This window comes from Chlorocebus sabaeus, chromosome 10 (assembly GCF_047675955.1).
Source record: "Chlorocebus sabaeus isolate Y175 chromosome 10, mChlSab1.0.hap1, whole genome shotgun sequence".
NCBI lineage: Eukaryota > Metazoa > Chordata > Mammalia > Primates > Cercopithecidae > Chlorocebus > Chlorocebus sabaeus.
Window position 1 is genome coordinate 57182481 of NC_132913.1, and position 20120 is coordinate 57202600.

A 20120-nucleotide genomic window follows, 5' to 3' on the forward strand; every position below is an offset into this window, starting at 1 on the left:
GTTTTTTTTTTTTGAGATGGAGTTTCACTCTTGTTGCCCAGGCTGGAGTACAATGGTGAGATCTTGGCTCACTGCGACCTCCACCTCCTGTATTAAGCAATTCTCCTGCCTCAGCCTCCTGAGTAGCTGGGATTACAGGCACCTGCCACCATGCCTGGCTAATTTTTGTATTTTTAGTAGAGACGGGGTTTTGCCATGTTGGTCAGGCTGGTCTCGAACTTCTGACCTCAGGTGATCCCCCTGCATTGGCCTACCAAAGTGCTGGGGTTATAGGCGTGAGCAACCGTACCTGGCCGTTGATTTAAAAAAAGAATTTTTTTTTCTTTTTTAACTTTTACGTTCAGAGGTACATGTGCAGGTTTGTTATATAGGTAAACTTGTGTCACAGGGGTTTGTTGTACAGATTATTTATATTTCATCACCCAGGTACTAAGCCTCGTACCCAACAGTTATTTTTTTCTGATCCTCTCTCTCCTCCCACCTTCATCTTCAAGTAGGCCTCAGTGGCTGTTGTTCCCCTCTTCGTGTCCATATTTTCTCATAGTTTATCTCCCACTTAAAGTGAGAATATGCAGTATTTGGTTTTCTGTTCCTGTGTTAGTTTGCTAAGGATGATGGCCTCCTGCTCCATCCATGTTCCTGCAGAGGCCATGATCTTGTCCTTTTTTATGGCTATGTAGTATTCCATGGTGTATATGTACCACATTTTCTTTATGCAGTTTACCATTGATGGACATTTAGGTTGATTGTATTTTTTTGTAGTCTAAAAATATTTGGCCAGGGATGGTGGCTCATGCCTGTAATCCCAGCACTTTGGGATGCTGAGGTGGGAGGATTGCTTGACCAGCCTGGGCAAGATGGTGAGACCCTGTCTCTACCAAAAAAAAAATAAAATAAATAAAAAAGGAAAGCTTTTTTTTTTTTTTTTTTGAGATGGAGTTTCACTCTAGTTGCCAGGGCTGGAGTGCAGTGGCACGATCTTGGCTCACCACAACCTCTGCCTCCTGGGTTCAAGTGATTCTCCTGCCTCAGCCTCCCGAGTAGCTGGGATTACAGGCATGCACAACCATGCCTGGCTAGTTTTGTATTTTTGGTGGAGATGGGGTTTCTCCATGTTGGTCAGGTTGGTCTTGAACTCCTGACCTCAGGTGATCTGCCCACCTCGACCTCCCAAAGTGCTGGGATTACAGGCATGAGCCACCGTGCACCGCCCCAGAAAGCTAAACTTTTTATAGTTTATATATTGATCACATTTTCCAAAGGGATAAAAATGGGGTCGTTTAGGCATTTGAAAACTTAAGAATTTGAAGTAGAGTTGTTTAGACAAAGTATCTACTGTATTTTTTTTTTTCTTTTTGAGATAGGTTCTTGCTCTGTCTCTCAGGCTAGAGTGCAGTGGTACCATCATGGCTCACTGCAGTGGCGTACCATCGTGGCTCACTGCAGCCTCCACCTCCTGGGCTCAAGGAATCCTTTTACCTCAGCCTCCTGAGTAGCTGGGACTACAGGCGTGCACCACCAAGTCTGGCAAATACACACACACACGCGCGCACCCATATATATATATGTGTATATATATAAAGGTTTTGCTTTATGGTTTTAAACTTATTGTCAAGTCTTGAGTTAGAAAAGTCGGCTGGGTGCGGTAATCCCATCTCTACTGAAAATACAAAAATTAGCTGGGCTTGCTGGCACATGCATGTAATCCCAGCTACTCAGGATGCTGAGACAGGATAACCCCTTGAAACCTGGGAGGCAGAGGTTTCAGAGCTGAGATCGCACCTCTGCTCTTCAGCCTGGACGACAGAGCGAGACTCCGTCTCAAAAAAAAAAAAAAAAAAAAAAGTCATGTGATAAACAAAAACGAAATGAAAATTAGTGTCAAGCAATTCAAGGGTTATAAAAATTATGAATGCTTGAGCTAAAAGGGACCATATTATTCATCTTGTCTTATTTATGGATGAGAAAACTGAATTCCATAGAATTAACTGATTCACTCAGGCTAGTAAATGCATTCTAGTTAGTGGTGGAGTTGAAATTGGGCACTAGTTCTTCCATCTGCTGGTGTAAGTGTTCTTTCTATAAAGTGGATAAACCATGATTGTCATTACTATTGCTATGCAGCAAATTTGCCCAAAGCTTTATGTCTTAAAATTACGATTTTATTTTGCTCACAATTTTATGACATAGGAACGTGAGAATGGCATCTGGGCAGTTCTCACTTAGGTTATCATATGTGGTTACAGTTAGTTGTTGGCTGCAGCCGTAGTCATCTGAGGGCTTCACAATGAGATGTAGATCTAAGATGGCTCACCCACAGGGCTGATAGTTGATGCTGGCCATCCACTGGGAACTCAGCTGGTTGTTGATCAGTATGATAACATGATTTCTCCAGCATGGTGGTCTCAAGTTGGACATCTTACATAGTACTGACTTCTCCCAGGCCAACAACCCAAGAGTAGAAGCTGTAGAGCCTTTTCTGAGCTAGTCTTGGAAGTTACATGGTGTCACTTCATCCTTTTTAGTTATAAAAGAGTTGCTAAAATATGTTCAGATTCAGTGGGAGGTGATATAGATCCCACCTCTTGATGGGAAGAATGTCAAAGAATTTGTAAACATGTTTTAAAACTTCCACAACCAGGATATGACATTAACCATTCTTTCCCCTGGATTCAGTTGATAATGGGTAGTGATAATAGCTAAATAATGTACCATAATTTCTTATAAATTTTCTATCTATTTTAGTGGCACTATCTCTTGGGAAAAACTACAACTGGTAAAGTCATGTCATTTTAGCCAGTAATGGCTATTACAGAGTTTTAATGAAAATCAAAGCTTTCCTTAAGTAGAATAGTTACTATTGTACATCAAGAGAATAAAAGCTTATATTTACATTGTAAGGTATTTTGTTTTATTTTATTTTATTTTAATTTTATTTCAAGACAGAGTCTTACTCTGTCGCCCAGGCTGGAGTGTAGTGGCGTGATCTTGGCTCACTGAACCTCTGCTTCCCGGGTTCGAGCGATTCTCCTGTCTCAGCGTCCCTAGTAGCTGGGACTACAGGTGCATGCCACCACACTCAGATAATTTTTGTATTTTTAGTAGAGATGGGGTTTTGCCATGTTAGCCAGGCTGGTCTTGAACTCCTGACCTCAGGTGATTCACCCACCTTGGCCTCCCAAAGTGCTGGGATTAGAGGTGTGAGCCACTGTGCTCAGCCTGTAAGGTATTTTGGAGAGTTGGCTTTTTTTTGTTTGAGACGGTGTCTTGCGCTGTCGCCCAGGCTGGAGTGCAGTGGCGCGATCTCCGCTTACTGCAAGCTCCGCCTCCCAGGTTCAGGCCATTCTCCTGCCTCAGCCTCCTAACTACAGGTGCCCGCCACCATGCCTGTCTAATTTTTTGTATCATTAGTAGAGACGGGGTTTCACCATGTTAGCCAGGATGGTCTCGATCTCCTGACCTCATGATCCGCCCTGGTCTCCCAAAGTGCTGGTATTATAGGCGTGAGCCACTGTGCCTGGCTGAGAGTTGACTTTTAACTTTGTAAAGCAAAAGAAAATATACTGAAATTTTACTAGTATTCATTGTAGGTTAAAGAACAAAATACATTTTTGAATTTAATTACTAATGAGGCTATAAAACTACTGTGACTTTTCTGCTAGTCTCTTTTTTGGGTTGTATATCCTGTTTTAATCTGGTTTGTTTTTTATTTATTAATGGAAAACATTATTTTATTAGGACTCATGGCCTACATGGAATAAAAATTCAGTTGGTGGCTAGGCATCATAAGCAAAAACAATGTTAATTGATTTTGTGTGATTTATTTGGAGAGAAAGATAAGAATTCCCATCAACCCCTTTAAAAATGAATATGATTATTATTTAAAATTTGCTTTTACTTTTGTTCTTAAAGTATTTTTAAACATATAATAAAATGGTCAAAATACAAGAATTAATATAGAATAGATTAAGGTGAAAATAGATGAAGGGATAAGATAGATGGAAATAGGATGATAGAGGAAGAGTACTTAGATATAGATGTTCTTGAATAAATAACTATTTTATGCCATTTAAAAATAGTTTTTTTTAAAATGGCTTTTCATGTCATGTTGCGTTTTATTTGGAACTGTAGGCACAAATGACATATTTGCTTTAGTATTTATATTTGAAATGTAATGAAGAGCTAGATGTGGCTTCAGGATTAGAATTTCTACACATTACCTTATAGGCTCATGGGATTATTAAGCAAACCCTTTACATAATTTTATTCTTGTAATTTAAGATATTATATATAAAGGAAGATAGCATGAGAATAAGTAGACAATGACATTTTAATTACTACTGTAGAGTAGGAATTGTAACAATTAAAAGATGTTTTGGCTGGGCGAGGTAGCTCATGCCTGTAATCCCAGCACTTTGCGAGGCTGAGGCGGGCAGATCACCTGAGGTTGAGAGTTCGAGACCAACCTAACATGGAGAAACCCCATTTCTACTAAAAATACAAAATTAGCCAGGCATGGTGGCGCATGCCTGCAATCCTAGCTACTCGGGAGGCTGAGGCAAGAGAATCACTTGAACCTGGGAGGCGGAGCTTGCAGTAAACTAACATTGTGCCACTGCACTCCAGCCTGGGTGACAGAAGGAGACCCTATCTCAAAAAAAATAAGCAAAAAAAACCTGAAAAGCAAACGTTTACATTTAGCCCTCCCATCCAAAGATGATCAGTGTTCATAAATTTTGCTTGTTTACTTTTATCTTTTTTCCCTGCATACTGTTACATAATTGAGAAATAATCACTTTGCAAAATAAAATAAGTTACTGTGTAGATATACTTTGAATATTCTTGTCTTTATTCAAGACACAATCCAAGTGAAAAACAGCTTTCCAAAAATAATAGCAAAAGTAGGACAATTGAAATAAAAAATCAGAGATACTTTTCATAAGTGAATAGGTAAAAGAAAAAAGGCTGGGTGTGGTGGCTGATGCCTGTAATTCCAGAACTTTGGGAGGCCGAGGCAGGCAGATCACTAGGTCAGGAGTTTGAGATCAGCCTGGCCAATATGGTGAAACCCCGGCTCTACTAAAAATACAAAAATTAGCCCCGTGTGATGGCACGCGCCTTGTAGTCCCAGCAACTTGGGAGGCTGAGGCAGGAGAATCGCTTGAATCTGGGAGGCGGAGGTTGCAGTGAGCCGAGATCGGGCCACTGCACTCCAGCCTGGGTGACAAAGCAAGGCTCTGTCTCAAAAAAATAAAAAATAATAAAAAAGAAAAAAAGTTAATTTTACTTTTGGAGGCATAAGGTTTAAATTTAATTTGGTATCATAAATTACGTTATGGTGAGGGTAGGGCAGGGAATCACATAAACTGTTGGTAGGAAAGGCCTTAGAAATATTTAATGTATTTCTTTTCTAGTGCAGGAATTGATTTAACAACATTCCTCACAGTTGGTAGGCCTCTCCATAAACACTGCCAATCATAGGAAGCTTACCTAGTTTATGAAGCAACTTATTCCCTTGATAGCTCTGATTATTAAAATCTTCTCAGTATTGTGTTAAATATTATAACTTTTGCATATTTCTTGTTTTGCCCTCTAGAAAGATTTTTATTTCCATATGACACTGTTTTAAATATTTACTTTTAAATATTCTCTGTTGTGCATAGTTCTTTCTTTTCACTAGTAAATTCATTTTCTTTTAAAATCTATGTCCCGATTCAGTGCCAGTGATGGGACATCTTTTGATAAGCATACCATGTCTTCATTAAGGTCCAAAGCTTTTTGTTATTTTTTTAGCAGCTATCCTAAATTTTTGGCAGGAGCCACAGAGGTCAAACAGAATGCCCAGCATTTCCCCCTGGGCCCCAGCTTACAGCTGACATGTTAGAACTCCCTTCTAGCGTTATACTTGTGAAGCTGATTTAAAGCAGTCTGATTATAGAGGCTTACATAAATCTCCAAGTTTCATCTTATCGTTCTAGTCTTTTAAGATCTTTGGCTTTCATTTTTATAAGGTGACATATTAAATATTCCTTCTCCCCTGTGTAGTCTGTATTAATATTCTTTGAGTATTGTTGTAACCAGCTTTTTTTTTTTTTTTTTTTTTTTTGAGACGGAGTCTCGCTCTGTCGCCCGGGCTGGAGTGCAGTGGCCGGATCTCAGCTCACTGCAAGCTCCGCCTCCCGGGTTTACGCCATTCTCCTGCCTCAGCCTCCCGAGTAACTGGGACTACAGGCGCCCGCCACCTCGCCCGGCTAATTTTTTTGTATTTTTTAAGTAGAGACGGGGTTTCACCGTGTTAGCCAGGATGGTCTCGATTTCCTGACCTCGTGATCCGCCCGTCTCGGCCTCCCAAAGTGCTGGGATTACAGGCTTGAGCCACCGCGCCCGGCCTGTTGTAACCAGCTTTGAATTTACCTGACTTCTTTTTATGAAGCTTACATTTTTTTCATCTGTCTAGAAAATCCATCAAAAAAAGAAAGGTTAATTTAGGTTGAGAAACCATCTGTAGATTTAGCAGATTGGGAGTTTGAATCTGTTTTTCTTAGATTTTCTTGTCTCATGTCTTCTTGTTTCTTTTCCAAAACGGTTTGGACCTGTGTCCATATTTTGTGCCTGAAACACATGTAGCAATAGTGCCTACTTCCCTGCTCAGGGACTGTTTAAGGTCTAAAAAGTTCCTGAGGGCTGTACAAATGCTGTCTGGGTTGAGATTGTATTTGATTTATTTCCTCTCGTCAGTTGGACCATCATCTTCTCTTAGGGTCCTGTACTGCTTCCTCAGGTACAAATGAACCTCAGCTCCACATCATGAATTTGGAGGAATGGGAAATTGTGGTTATGATAACTGTTACGTTTTCATTTTCCTTAATGCTTGAATTCCCCACTGTTGGGAGTTATTTCTGTTTGTTAACAGTATTGTACTTTCTAAAAATAAAAATATAAAACTTATAACTGATAATATAGTAATCTATTACTGTTGGAGCAAGTAGTATTGGAAATCAGACTTGTATTTTAAAAAGATGTTTATTAACTTAAAACTGCAATCTGTATTTATTGTTGAATAAATAGAAAATAAATATTAACAAAAAGATATTACCTAAATCTCTATCACTTAGTGGTGACTAACTGTAAACATCTGACATTCTTTATTTTTAAATTTTTTTCTTGTTCTTTCTCTTTTTTTTTTGAGACAGAGTTTCACTCTTGTTGCCCAGGCTGGAGTGCAATGGCACAATCTCAGCTCACTGCAACTTACCCTTCCCGGGTAAAGCTATTCTCCTGCCTCAGCCTCCCGAGTAGCTGGGATTACAGGCATGTGCCACCACACCCAGCTAATTTTGTATTTTTAGTAGAGATGGGGTTTCTCCATATTGGTCAGGCTGGTCTCAAACTCCCAACCTCAGGTGATCTGCCCGCCTTGGCCTCCCAAAGTGCTGGGATTACAGGCATGAGCCACCGCACCTGGCAATTTTTTCTTTTTCTTTTTCATCTGTGTTATGACTTTATTTATTTATTTACTTACTTATTTTTGAAATGGAGTCTCGTTCTGTCGCCCAGGCTGGAGTGTAGTGGTGTGATCTCGGCTCACTGCAACCTCTGCCTCCCAGGTTCAAGCAATTCTTCAGCCGCAGCCTCCTGAGTAGCCAGGATTATAGGTGCCTGCCACTATGCCCAGCTAATTTTTGTATTTTTAGTAGAGACGGGGTTTCAACATACTGGTTGGGCTGATCTCGAACTCCTTACCTCAGGTGATCCACCCGCCTCAGCCTCCCAAAGTGCTGGGATTGCAGGCGTGAGCCACTGCGCACAGTCCTGTATTATGACTTTATAATGTCTGACATTCTAATAGATTTTATGTATGTTGTATTTTAATGGTTTCATGCTGTATATACTCCTGTATTACTTGCTTTTCTCATTAATGACAGTTTTGAACATCTATAAGAAGGAATATACTAACAGATTTTATTTGTGAATATTATCAATACTTAAGTAATTTCATACTGCATATGCTATTTTAAATAGCATGCTTTTCTCATTTATAATAATAGTTTTTGAACGTCTGGTCACAATGAATATAGAGCTCCAGCATTGTTTTTCTTTATATGGTACAGTTGTGCTGTTATGTTATGTTATGTTATGTTATGTTATGTTATGTTATGTTATGTTATGTTATTTTTTTGAGACGGAGTCTCGCTCTGTCGCCCAGGCTGGAGTGCAGTGGCCGGATCTCAGCTTACTGCAAGCTCCGCCTCCTGAGTTCACGCCATTCTCCTGCCTCAGCCTCCAGAGTAGCTGGGACTACAGGTGCCCGCCACCTAGCTCGGCTAGTTTTTTGTATTTTTTAGTAGAAACGGGGTTTCACCGTGTTAGCCAGGATGGTCTCGATCTCCTGACCTCGTGATCCACCCGTCTCGGCCTCCCAAAGTGCTGGGATTACAGGCTTGAGCCACCGCGCCAGGCCCCAGGTGTGCTTTTATTTATTTACCTAATCATCTTCTGTTGGAAACCAAAGACCCTTTTTTTTTTTGGCCATTATAAATAACATTGTGATGAATAGGTATGCATATAGTCCCAATTCACTTGTCTGATTATTTCTTTGGATTAAATTCCTAGAACTGGAATTTCTGTTCCAAAGATTACCCAATTGCCATTCAGGGAAATTTTACTACTGTATATTCTCCCCATTGGTATATGAGAGTACCCATTTTCCCACCAGCTCAGATGCAGATAATCTCCCTTCCTAGCTGTATATGATATCTAACATGATGTTAAGGCCAACTCAGTGGTCCGTGTTTTCAGACTTTTGTCTTTTGCCTTTGCTTATGCTGTATTCTCTTCTTGGCGTGACTTTGCCCTCCTTTGCTTGTCTAATTCTACTTGTCCTTTAAGTATGTAAGGTCAGGAAACGTACAGAACTTCATATTGCCATGACTATCACTTGATCAAGGATGCTCTTTTCATAGGAAGTTTACATTTGAAATTATGAAATAATCCGCATCTGGGACATAACATGTTTTTCCAAGTTTGCCTTTTCTCTCAGGTCTTAGAGAACAAGTTTCATAAATGGCTATTAACTGAAATCTTAAATTTCTGAACCCTCTGAGCCCTGTAGTATGTTTTTACATTCCTGTGTCTGTTTTTTGTCTTTTAAGGCTTCATATTTCTTTCTCGTTAATTTCTCCAGCAGCAAGCTGAGAGTGGCAGAGGAGGAGGAGATTGTAGTTTGACTGTCGGTTCTGTTGCCAGGTGGATGGCCAGAGAGGCCTGGCAAAGGTAGAGATTAACAGGGAAGACATATTGAAGTGCCCAGTAAATGCTGAATGACTGAGCTAAGTGGTAGCTCTGGAAAACCCCAGAGAATGGCCCTGAGGATTGATGCTGCACTTCACAGAAACCTAAGTTAAGGCTATTACATTTAGGCCAAGGAAGCTGCACCAGTGTATAGAGCTCCAGCATGGAGCTGAGGCTACTTTTCTGCTTTAGAAATTTGATGGATGCTAATTGAGAAAAGTATTTTGGAACTTATACTATAATTGTCACCTGCCACCAACACCATTGTTAGCACAACTGACTATATGCCAAATACTACCACACCTTTTTATAATATTGGTTGGTTCATATGTGTTTGGAAAACAGGGAAAATATGTCAGTATAATGTGGAAGTTGTTGATTCATATGTAACATCCTTGGTTTAGGAGAGCTGGGATAGTGGGGTAGAATCATAACCTTTAGCTGGAGAGTAAAAAACTCTGAGCTCTGCTGCAAAGACAGCAGGAGCCTTTTCAGCACTATACTGAGAAAATTAGAAATGAGCACCTATACCCAGGGCTTCCTTCTCAAGAGGTGCACTGCTACTTTTACCTTGGTTTTACCAGAGGCAGGCTCCCTTTGCTCCTCTTCCCTCTGCATTGTCATAGCTGGCTGGCTTTCTTACTCTGTTGTACAGTGTTAACATGCTCTGATATAGCCTTAAACCACCACAAGATGTTTGCCTGGGCCTGGGAATGATCTTCCCAGGCACCAATTACTGCTTTTGTTACTTCTCTGGTTACAAACTTGAATAGGTTGTGAGTGTCCGCCCCTTACCCTTTTTTCCCCCATAAGCCGTGTTATTTTTAGTGTGAGGTTTTTCTAGGATATATATATATATATGTATATATCACATTGAGCAGAAATGTCTGTATTTCCTTTTTGGATTTTTTTTCTAAGCATATTTTAATTTGTTTTTATTATTATTTTGAACTCTCAACTCCAACTTCTAATATGTTGTGTTTATTTTTCAAAATTTGATTTCTTGAACTCATTTTTTCTTAGACTCTTGAAAGCCTTTCCTCTATTCATTGTTTTTGTCCTCTCCTCTTCTCTCCTACTTTCCTATAATAATCTCTCTTATTCCACCCTTTAGTTTCTTCATGCATTTGATGTTAATTTGTAAGGTTAGGAAAATCTTTAATCTTGGCATTTTGGGGTGTTTAAGAGTCTTCTGTTAGAAGCAGAGATTAAGAACTCTTGTATTTTAATATTAGGGATATTTCACTATATTTTAAAATCAAAATTAACACTAAAATACATGTTATAGCAAATACATAGATGTTGATTAGTAGTATGTAAGTATGCATATATTGCGTGTTTAATGTAATTTGTAGCACATTTATAAAGTGTATCAATTTATGAATGTGACTGTGTATAATGCTAATTTTATTTTCCTTCAGGATGATCAGGATGGTAGTCAAGGTCTGGGCAAGAGAAAGAGGGTAAAACTAAGCAGTGGCACCAAAGGTATTTTTATTTTTATTTATTTTTTTCCTTGAATAAAATGCTTCTAAAAAATGCCTAATCACTAAAAATACTTGATGGGCTAACCATATTGATATCAAAGCTGTTTAAAGGGAGACTTACGTTATTGGATTTATCTAGTAAGTCTTGGAGAAAGTATTGTTAAGGGATTACTGTTGGGTTTTGTTCATTATTTTCATCATAAAATATGCATTATCATATTTGAGTCCCCCCTAAAAGGAAGTCTTTTCATTGGTTGATTGATTTGGCTCCAGTGTTTTTTGTGTGAATTTGTAGTTTGGCCTAGTTCCTTTTATAATCTGGGGTGTGCAATTTCTAGAGTGAAAAAAGACAAGGGAGATGACATGGTGAGAGAGAGACAGAGACAGACACACACACACACCCAATGGGAATGAGTAAATAGTACTTAACACGTAATAAAGGCTCAGTAGGGACTCACGTGTTTACTGAAGGGGAGAAAGTGTTATAGATATGCTTTGTAGTGAGGGACTAGATTAGTAATAATAATGAGTAATATTTATTGAACCTTTTGTATGCGTTGGACATGTTAGAGATTATGGCTAATGAGAGGTAGATCCTTAATTCATCTCCCAGAGCCTAAGCTTTTAACCACAATGTTTACTTGACTGTCACTAGAAGCTTTTCTAGAATACTTGTAATTAGTTGACAAGTCTGTGCTTTGGATTTTTGCCAGGGATTTCCATATCTTAACGTGTGGTTGGTTTAAAGTCTCCAGGCCGGGCGCGGTGGCTCAAGCCTGTAATCCCAGCACTTTGGGAGGCCGAGACCATCCTGGCTAACACGGTGAAACCCCGTCTCTACTAAAAAAATACAAAAAACTAGCCGGGCGAGGTGGCGGGCGCCTGTAGTCCCAGCTACTCGGGAGGCTGAGGCAGGAGAATGGCGTAAACCGGGAGGCGGAGCTTGCAGTGAGCTGAGATCCGGCCACTGCACTCCAGCCTGGGCGACAGAGCCAGACTCCGTCTCAGGAAAAAAAAAAAAAAAAAAAAAAAAGTCTCCAGCGGCTAAAATGTTATTTTGATGAAAAGAAATTTCTTTTTTTTTTTTTTGGAGACGGAGTCTTGCTCTGTCACCCAGGCTGGAGTGCCGTGGTGCGATCTTGGCTCACTGCAAGCTCTGCCTGCCAGGTTCACGCCATTCTCCTGCCTCAGCCTCCCCAGCAGCTGGGACTACAGGCGCCCGCCATCACGCCCAGCTAATTTTTTTGTATTTTTAGTAGAGACGGGGTTTCACTGTGTTAGCTAGGATAATCTCGATCTCCTGACCTCGTGATCCTCCCGCCTCGGCCTCCCAAAGTGTTGGAATTACAGGCGTGAGCCACCACACCCAGCCGATGAAAAGAAATTTCTTTCTTCTGCTCTTAATTAAGTGTATCTTGTGAAATATTTAGGACTGCCTAGAAAGGTAGAACATGCAGGCACTTTGAGTTGCAGTTTCCTTTTCTAAGTCTCAGTTACTATGCTGCTGCATTTAACTTGGGAGTTGCTAGGAAAGGGTATGGAATTTGATCTGCAGTCCAGGATGCACATGTACACATATGTTCTCCTTTCTTCTGGCTCAGCAGAGAACCTGTATGTCTGAAGGCAATTAGGAACCCATATGGCCATCTGGTTCTTTAACTTATCAGATATTAAACTGAGTCGTTGTGACGCATCTGAGTTGGAGATTGTTAAGCACATAGTTGAGTTTAAGCTTTAGGGGTGCCCAGAAAATACCTGCTATGGTGTAAGAAGTCATTGTTTTCCTTCAGCCTGGTCACTCTCTGGCTGAAGATACTTTTTATGCAGACTTAAGTTGAAGTATTTTTTTCTTTGTTTTTAAATACCTGAACTTTTTTCACATGTGTGTTTGGATTGAGTGCCTTCTCTTCTTTCCTCTAATGGTAAGAAATAGTACAGAGATTTAAGACTTCATCAGTTATCATTTTCAGTTTAAGTATGTACATGGAAGGAATGGCTTTGTGAATTAGAATGCCAGGTGTTTTCAAAAACTGACCTTATTTTGAAGATATCTGAAGTTTAGGGAATGGCTCAATTTTTGTAAGAATTTTGTTCAACAGCTTGAAAAGTGCACTGAGAAGAAAATATGTAATGGTAAGAAAGAGGCCAGACACTATGCTAACCTCATCACTGCCTGTTCTCTAAACCTGCATTTTAAGGGTGAAGAAACTGAGGCCTTGAGGGTTTTAACTACATGGCCAAGATTCCAAGATTATTAAAACCTTTGCTTTAGTGATGCATTTACAGTGCATAGTGATTCTTCAAAAATCTCTTTTTACAATTTTACTTAAGGTAGTTTACACATTGTTAAAAGTCATGTCAAGATTTAAAGATAGTCAAACATAACTAATAGAAGCATTTCTAACTACATTTTCATAATATTACACAATATAACATGTGCTTTAACATCTTGGGAGACTGACATCACCTATTTTAAGAGCAACAAAGAAGACATTGCTGGAGTTTTTTTGGTCTGCAGATAAAAATATTGAATTCTACATAACTGCAACTATTTTCATTTTAACAGAAGCCACAGCTTTCCTGGTATATTCAGGTTGTTTAATTGATTTAAAACATTGTTAATGTATATTTTCTTTTAAGTGCTTGACAATTAATAATAATTATGATGCCTTCAGGCTTTTCATTTGCCTAATACAGGCTTGCAGAGTCAAAACTATGAATTCTGTGATTAATAGTACTAGTTTTGTTCAGCTTTGTAAATGCTTTTAAGAAGCACTTACCAATGAGAGCTTTTATTTTGGTAGTCTGTGAAATTATCAGTCACATTGTGTTAAGAGAATTGTGAGAATTAAATTAGGTACAGCAGTGTGCGGTGAATTATAATTTATTTTTTTCAGGACAGGGTCTTACTGTGTTACCCAGGCTAGAATGATCAATGGCATGATCTTGGTTCACTGCAACTTCTGCCCCCCAGGCTCAAGCGATCCAATTCTCCTGTCTCAACCTCCGGAGTAGTTGGGACTACAGGTGCATGCCACCCCACCTGGCTGATTTTCGTATGTTTTTTAGAGACAGGGTTTTGCCATGTTGCCTAGGCTGGTCTCAAATTCCTGAGCTCAAGCCATCTATCTGCCCACCTCAGCCTCCCAAAGTGCTGGGATTAAGGTGTTGGCCTGTATTATAATTTTTAGTTACAAATCTTAAATTCCTGCTACCTGAATCTCTTGAGCCCTGTTTTTATTACTTTTTGTCTTTGAATCTGTCAGTGAGTTCTTTTTACTGTATTTTACCTCATTTCTTGCAATCTTGGCTTGTTTTGTTTTTAAATCATTGTCATGCCCTGGAAATGATCTGTTTCAGGAGGAATATATTTCTGTTTTGTAAGTAGAAAATTCTGAGTTTTGAAAATAATTACTTAATTGCTAATAATAAAGAACTGTAGCCTGGACAACATAGTAAGACCTTGTCTCTTCAAAAAATAAAAAATAAATTAGCAGGGTGTGGTCTTGTACCCCTATAGTCCTAGCTATTCGGGAGGGTAAGGTGGGAGGATCACTCGAGCTGAGGAGTTTGAGGCTGCAGTGAGCTATGATTACGCCACTGCACTCTAGCCTCCAGAGTGAGACCCTGACTCTTAAGGAAAAAACAAAAAAACCCAGATGTATAGTGTTATAGTGTACTTGTCTTTGTATGTTAACCACTCCTATTTATCACTTATGTCACCACTGAAATGGAATTAGGGAGTTGGAAGACATTTTTGCCTCTCTGTGGTTAAAATCATAATATCTTCAGGATATATAGGATATTTTGGTGCTGTTTTTTCTTTAGTTATTAATGAAAAAACTATGTTAAAGTTATATCTAATAAGGACTGATTCAAGTCTTAGTAAACACAATGTTTTATAAAGAAAGTGATGACATACTGAGCTTATTGTTACTCATTTAGACCCACTACCTGGGGAGATGTGGTATGAACACATTATTCAATACTAGAAGAAGTATAAAGCTGGGGTAGGGTAGTGTTAACTGAAAAAACTCTACAAGGTTATCCTGCAAGACACTTGAACAGTGATGTAGTTAGGGCTGGACCTGAGGATTTTAATGTGTTTTAGATACTGTTTTTTCCAATCTCTCATCTAAGTTTAGCCCCTGCTTAAGCAGTGTCACTGGAGCCAGTACATTCATAGTTGATACTTCTTGTATCCTCTTGATGTCTTTGTGGTAGAGCTGATGATCCAGAGCAGTAACTTAAGATCATTTCCTCTGGCAAAGATTAATAGTCTTAATTTTCTAGTTCATTTGCAGGGGAAGAAATTAGTGAGAGAAAGAAACAGTGAAAGTATTCAAAATACCTAGTTCCTCATATACTTCTTGAGATCTTCTGTTGAATAAGCTTGGCAAGGATGCAGAGCTTTGGAAGAGACAGACTGGCCCTCAAGAAGTGGCACTTGGCCTTAGACTTTCCAGTAGATAATGCTATCTTCCGTTGAATACCTTTATTTAAAAATGGCATCCATTTCCCCCATTCATTTTTCCACTTACTGCTTTATATTAAAATATACGCATTAAATTTTTTCTTATTTATATAGTATGTACATTATAGAAATCTAGCTTGTCAATATTATTGCATTTAAGGATATTTTTAATTTTTAGATACATTCACGTTTTATGGTTTATGGGTTATTAGTTATAGTAATGTTTAAATGAGATGAGCAACTTCAATCATTAACTGATAAATTTCATTTTTCTTATGCAGATCAATCCATAATGGATGTTTTGAAACATAAAAGCTTCCTAGAAGAACTATTATTTTGGACTATAAAATATGAATTCCCTCAAAAGATGGTAACTTTCTTACTCAACATGCTTCCTGATCAAGAGTATAAGGTATCTATATATTTTCCTGCTTTTCTGAACTTTGCTTTTCTTTCTTTGCCTTTCATTATTAAATCTTTTTTTTTGATATATTTCTCAGGTGAGGGTTGATATAACACTATAAACAAGCATTAGCTTCTTCTCTTGCTAACACAGGTTCTGCACAAAAGGCACAGTGTCTTAGCTTTTTTTTTTTTTTTTTTTTTGACATGGAGTCTCGCTCTGTTGCCTAGGCTCGAGTGCAGTGGTGTGATCTTGGCTCACTGCAAACTCTGCCTCCTGGGTTCACGCCATTCTCCTGCCTCAGCCTCCAGAGTAGCTGGGAATACAGGTGCTTGCCACCACGCCCGGCTAATTTTTTTTGTATTTTTAGTGGAGACAGGGTTTCACCTTATTAGCCAGGATGGTCTCAATTTCCTGACCTCGTGATCCACCCACCTCCGCCTCCCGAAGTGCTGGGATTACAGGTGTGAGCCACCACGTCCAGCCAACAGTGTGTTAACTTTGTGGCAAAGCAGCATTACTCAGCAGAGTTCCAAAAGATTGCTTTTCTGCATGGAACTTGGTCTGGAGGGAATGCTGGGAAGCAAACATTGAAACCAAAATTTTTATTTTGCAGAAATAAATATGTAGTTACAAATTGTTCTAAATCCTCTGAAGAAGAGTACAAGGTGCTATGAGAATGTTTTATGGGGGCAATTGAATTTAGATTGTGAGATCAGGCTGGGAAAAGCATGGATTGAATAGTGTCTGGTCACAGCTGATAAACAGAACAGTTATTGACTCATATAAAAATGTTGGTAGGTGAAGTTTCTAGACCCAGGGGGTTAGAACGCACCTGTTACCATCATATGGTTATGGCAGAGTGACAAAGTTCAGTTTATGAAAAGAAAATAAAGCAAGCTGTAATTTTTATGGTGTAGGTTAGGAGAGACACTTTAATAGTGTCATTGTTTTGTGTGTCTTTATATCTGCTAAAAAAAAAAAAAAAACCAGAAAATGTACATGTAAAGGAAGTAAGAGTACAAATAACAGTAAAAATAAATATGGCTGGGCACAGTGGCTCATGCCTATAATCCCAGCACTTTGGGAGCCCGAGGCGGGCAGATCACCAGAGGTCTGGAGTTTGAGATCAGCCTGGCCAACATGATGAAACCCCATCTCTACTAAAAATATAAAAATTAGCTGGGCATGGTGGCATGTGCCTGTAATCCCTGCTACTTGGGAGACTGAGGCAGGAGAATGGCTTGAACCTGGAAGGCGGAGGTTGCAGTGAGCCAGGGTTGCATCACTGCACTCCAGCCTGGGCGACAGAGCGAGACTTGGTCTCCAAAAAAAAAAAAAAAGTAAAAATAAATAATCCTGCAGATTGTTTAGTCAGATTAGTTGTCAGCTTTCAGATCAAATAGGAGAAGATATTTGTTTTGAAGTAATCACATTGACTCACTTATTTAGTTATGTTAAATCCTCTGCAATAGTTTGTAGCTGAGACTTAGATTTTGTTGTTAAAGTAGGTAGCACAGAACAGAGTTACATACTTTGACCTCAGTAAATTGATACATTTGTGAGCAAAGTATATCTTGTATTCTTAAACCACAGCATTTATTATTGCTTTACAACTTTAATAATTTAAAATGTCTATTAAAAATTTTTTTAACGGGGCCTGGCTCACGCCTGTAATCCCAGCACTTTGGGAGGCCGAGGTGGGCAGATCACAAGGCCAAGAGTTTGAGACCCTCCTGGCCAACATGGTGAAACCCCATCTCTACTAAGAATACAAAAATTAACTGGGCGTGTTGGCGCATGCCTGTAATCCCAGCACTTTGGGAGGCCGAGGTGGGCAGATCACAAGGCCAAGAGTTTGAGACCATCCTGGCCAACATGGTGAAACCCCATCTCTACTAAGAATACAAAAATTAACTGGGCGTGTTGGCGCATGCCTGTAATCCCAGCTACTTGGGAGGCTAAGGCAGGAGAATTGCTTGAACCTGGGAGGCAGAGGTTGCAGTGAGCCGAGATCATGCCACTGCGCTCAGGCTTGGGCAACAGAGCAAGACTCCATCTTGGGGGAAAAAAAAGTTTTTTTTTCTTTAACCATCAAAATATTTTGCAAATGTTCCCAAAAAGTGAAAGACTACCTCATCATTGAGATTTTTTTTTTTTGTTACCTTGGACATTATTATAAATTAGTAAAGATGTAAAATGTTACTATGATATATTAAAAATGATTTTAAATTAAAAATTAAAACTAATGTGTTTTTTCCTTTCTATTAAAATGTTTACAGGTTGCTTTTACAAAAACTTTTGTTCAGCATTATGCTTTCATTATGAAAACACTGAAGAAAAGTCATGAATCAGACACAATGTCTAACAGAATTGTGCATATTAGTGTTCAGTTGTTCAGCAATGAGGAGCTAGCCAGACAGGTAACAGAAGAATGTCAGCTGCTGGATATTATGGTCACTGTGCTATTATACATGATGGAAAGTTGCCTTATTAAAAGTGAACTACAAGGTAACTCAGAATTATATTCACTAGTTCTATTATTATCAGTATTATTATTCTAGTATTATTAGTGTACTTCGTATAGTTAGTAATATTACTAATTACTAATGTTAGTATTATTAATAGTCTAGTATTAGTGAACTTTGTATAACTAGTCTTGAAAAGACCTTATGTTTAAAAAATTATAAAATAATACATATTTGTTGCAGACATTTTTGAAAATTTCCAGTGAAGTTTCAAGAAAAAGTTAAAAGCACTTGTAGTTTTGTTATTCACAAACACCTGTTGTTAGCACTTTGCTATATTTCTTTTCTTTTTGTGTGATGACTATATTTATAGATACAATAAATACTTTTTAAAAACTTGCCATAGTGTACATGTCAAAAACATGCATTTTAATAAGTGTAGATGTTAATATCATGGCTATACCATAATTTATTTAGTCATTTCCTTATTAGACATGTTTCTGTTTTTTAATCATAAATTTGCTGCTATCAGTCTTAGATATTTTTAAATGCTTGTATTTTATAACTTAAAAATTGGGATGAATCTTGTCTTTTTTCTACTCCCTTAGTGAGAACTTTATATTTTTCTTTCATGCCCACTATGTGGTTGATACTCTTCAACCTACCATAATGTTTCTGTATCTCTTCCTGTTCTCATGTCTCTATGGTTATTCATCTTAACTTTACCTCCCTTAAATTATATATATATATACACATACACATATATAATATAATATAAATATATATATAATAATTATTATTATTTTTGAGACAGAGTCTTGCTCTGTCCCCTAGGCTGGAGTGCAGTGGTGTGATCTTGGCTCACTGCAACCTCCGCCTCCTGGGTTCAGTTCAAGCAGTTCTGCCTTAGCCTCCTGAGTAGCTGGGATTACAAAGGTGCGCGTCACCAAGTCTGGCTGATTTTTGTATTTTTAGTAGAGATGAGGTTTTGCCATGGTGCCCAGGCTAGTCTTGAACTCCTGACCTCAGATGATCCATCTGCCTCAGCCACCCAAAGTGCTGGGATTATAGGTATGAGACACCATGCCTGGCCAATAATATAAGTATTTAAATATTTTCTATGTACCTGGTACTTTGTTGAATGCTATTTATATATTGTTTCAATTAAGTTTCTGAGCAAGTCTCTGAGATTGGCATTATTGTTATCTATGCTTTAGAGATGAGTACATTGAGGTTTAGGAAAGTTAAGCAATTTGCCATAGGTTATACAGCTAGCAAATGACAGTTAAGAAGGATTTCATGGCTCCTAATGTCAGAACTCTTAGTATTCTTAACCTTGACACAGCCAATCCCACTTTGATAGGATGTGTCTTTACTTGTTGGCACTAGGAGCTAAACTTTAAAAATAATGACAAACAATACTTCAGATTAATTAAATCTTAGGACCTCTCCATTCTCTGAGGAGGAGAAATCTTGTACTTGAGCCTTGCTTTGTTCCACTCTTGCCTCTTTGTGCATATCAGCTCCTGTTTTCTCCTTATACTGATAATCTGTCTGTTCTCAGGTGTGACACCATGTCCTGAAAATTGATATGAACTCAGTGCAAGGTATAATGCATTATATATAATAGCTAGCTAATTATGATAGCTACCATCTCTAGAGTACTCAACTATATGCTAGACTCTTTTCTCAGTACTTTATATGCATTATGTCATTTAACCATCAATAATTCTTTGAAGATACTGTCATCTCCATTTTATAGATGAGGCAGCTGAGGCATAGGGAGTTGAAGTCAATGATCTGTGATCTTACAGCTCTGAGTAGTAAGCCAGGTTGTCTAACTTCAAAGCCTGTACTCTTTCTTACCTACTTTGTGAGTCTGTCTTCCCATTGTAGGTATAGTGGGAGCATAATACATTATTTACATTAACAATATACTTCTTTACTTTTTTTTTTTTTTTTAAGATGGAGTTTCACTCTTGTTGCCTAGGCTGGAG

At 38.6% G+C, this 20120-nt stretch overlaps 1 protein-coding gene across 3 annotated transcripts in view; it reads left to right on the top strand.

Moving 5' to 3' along the window:
• UBR3 (ubiquitin protein ligase E3 component n-recognin 3) overlaps positions 1–20120 on the top strand; it is a 268897-nt gene that overhangs the window by 56530 nt on the left and 192247 nt on the right. For all 3 annotated transcript variants that reach the window (XM_038001943.2, XM_007965316.3, XM_038001944.2), the window contains exons 6-8: positions 10713–10779; positions 15534–15664; positions 17938–18166. In XM_038001943.2, coding sequence (XP_037857871.1) covers positions 10713–10779; positions 15534–15664; positions 17938–18166 — 427 coding nt within the window. The remainder of the gene's footprint in view (positions 1–10712; positions 10780–15533; positions 15665–17937; positions 18167–20120) is intronic.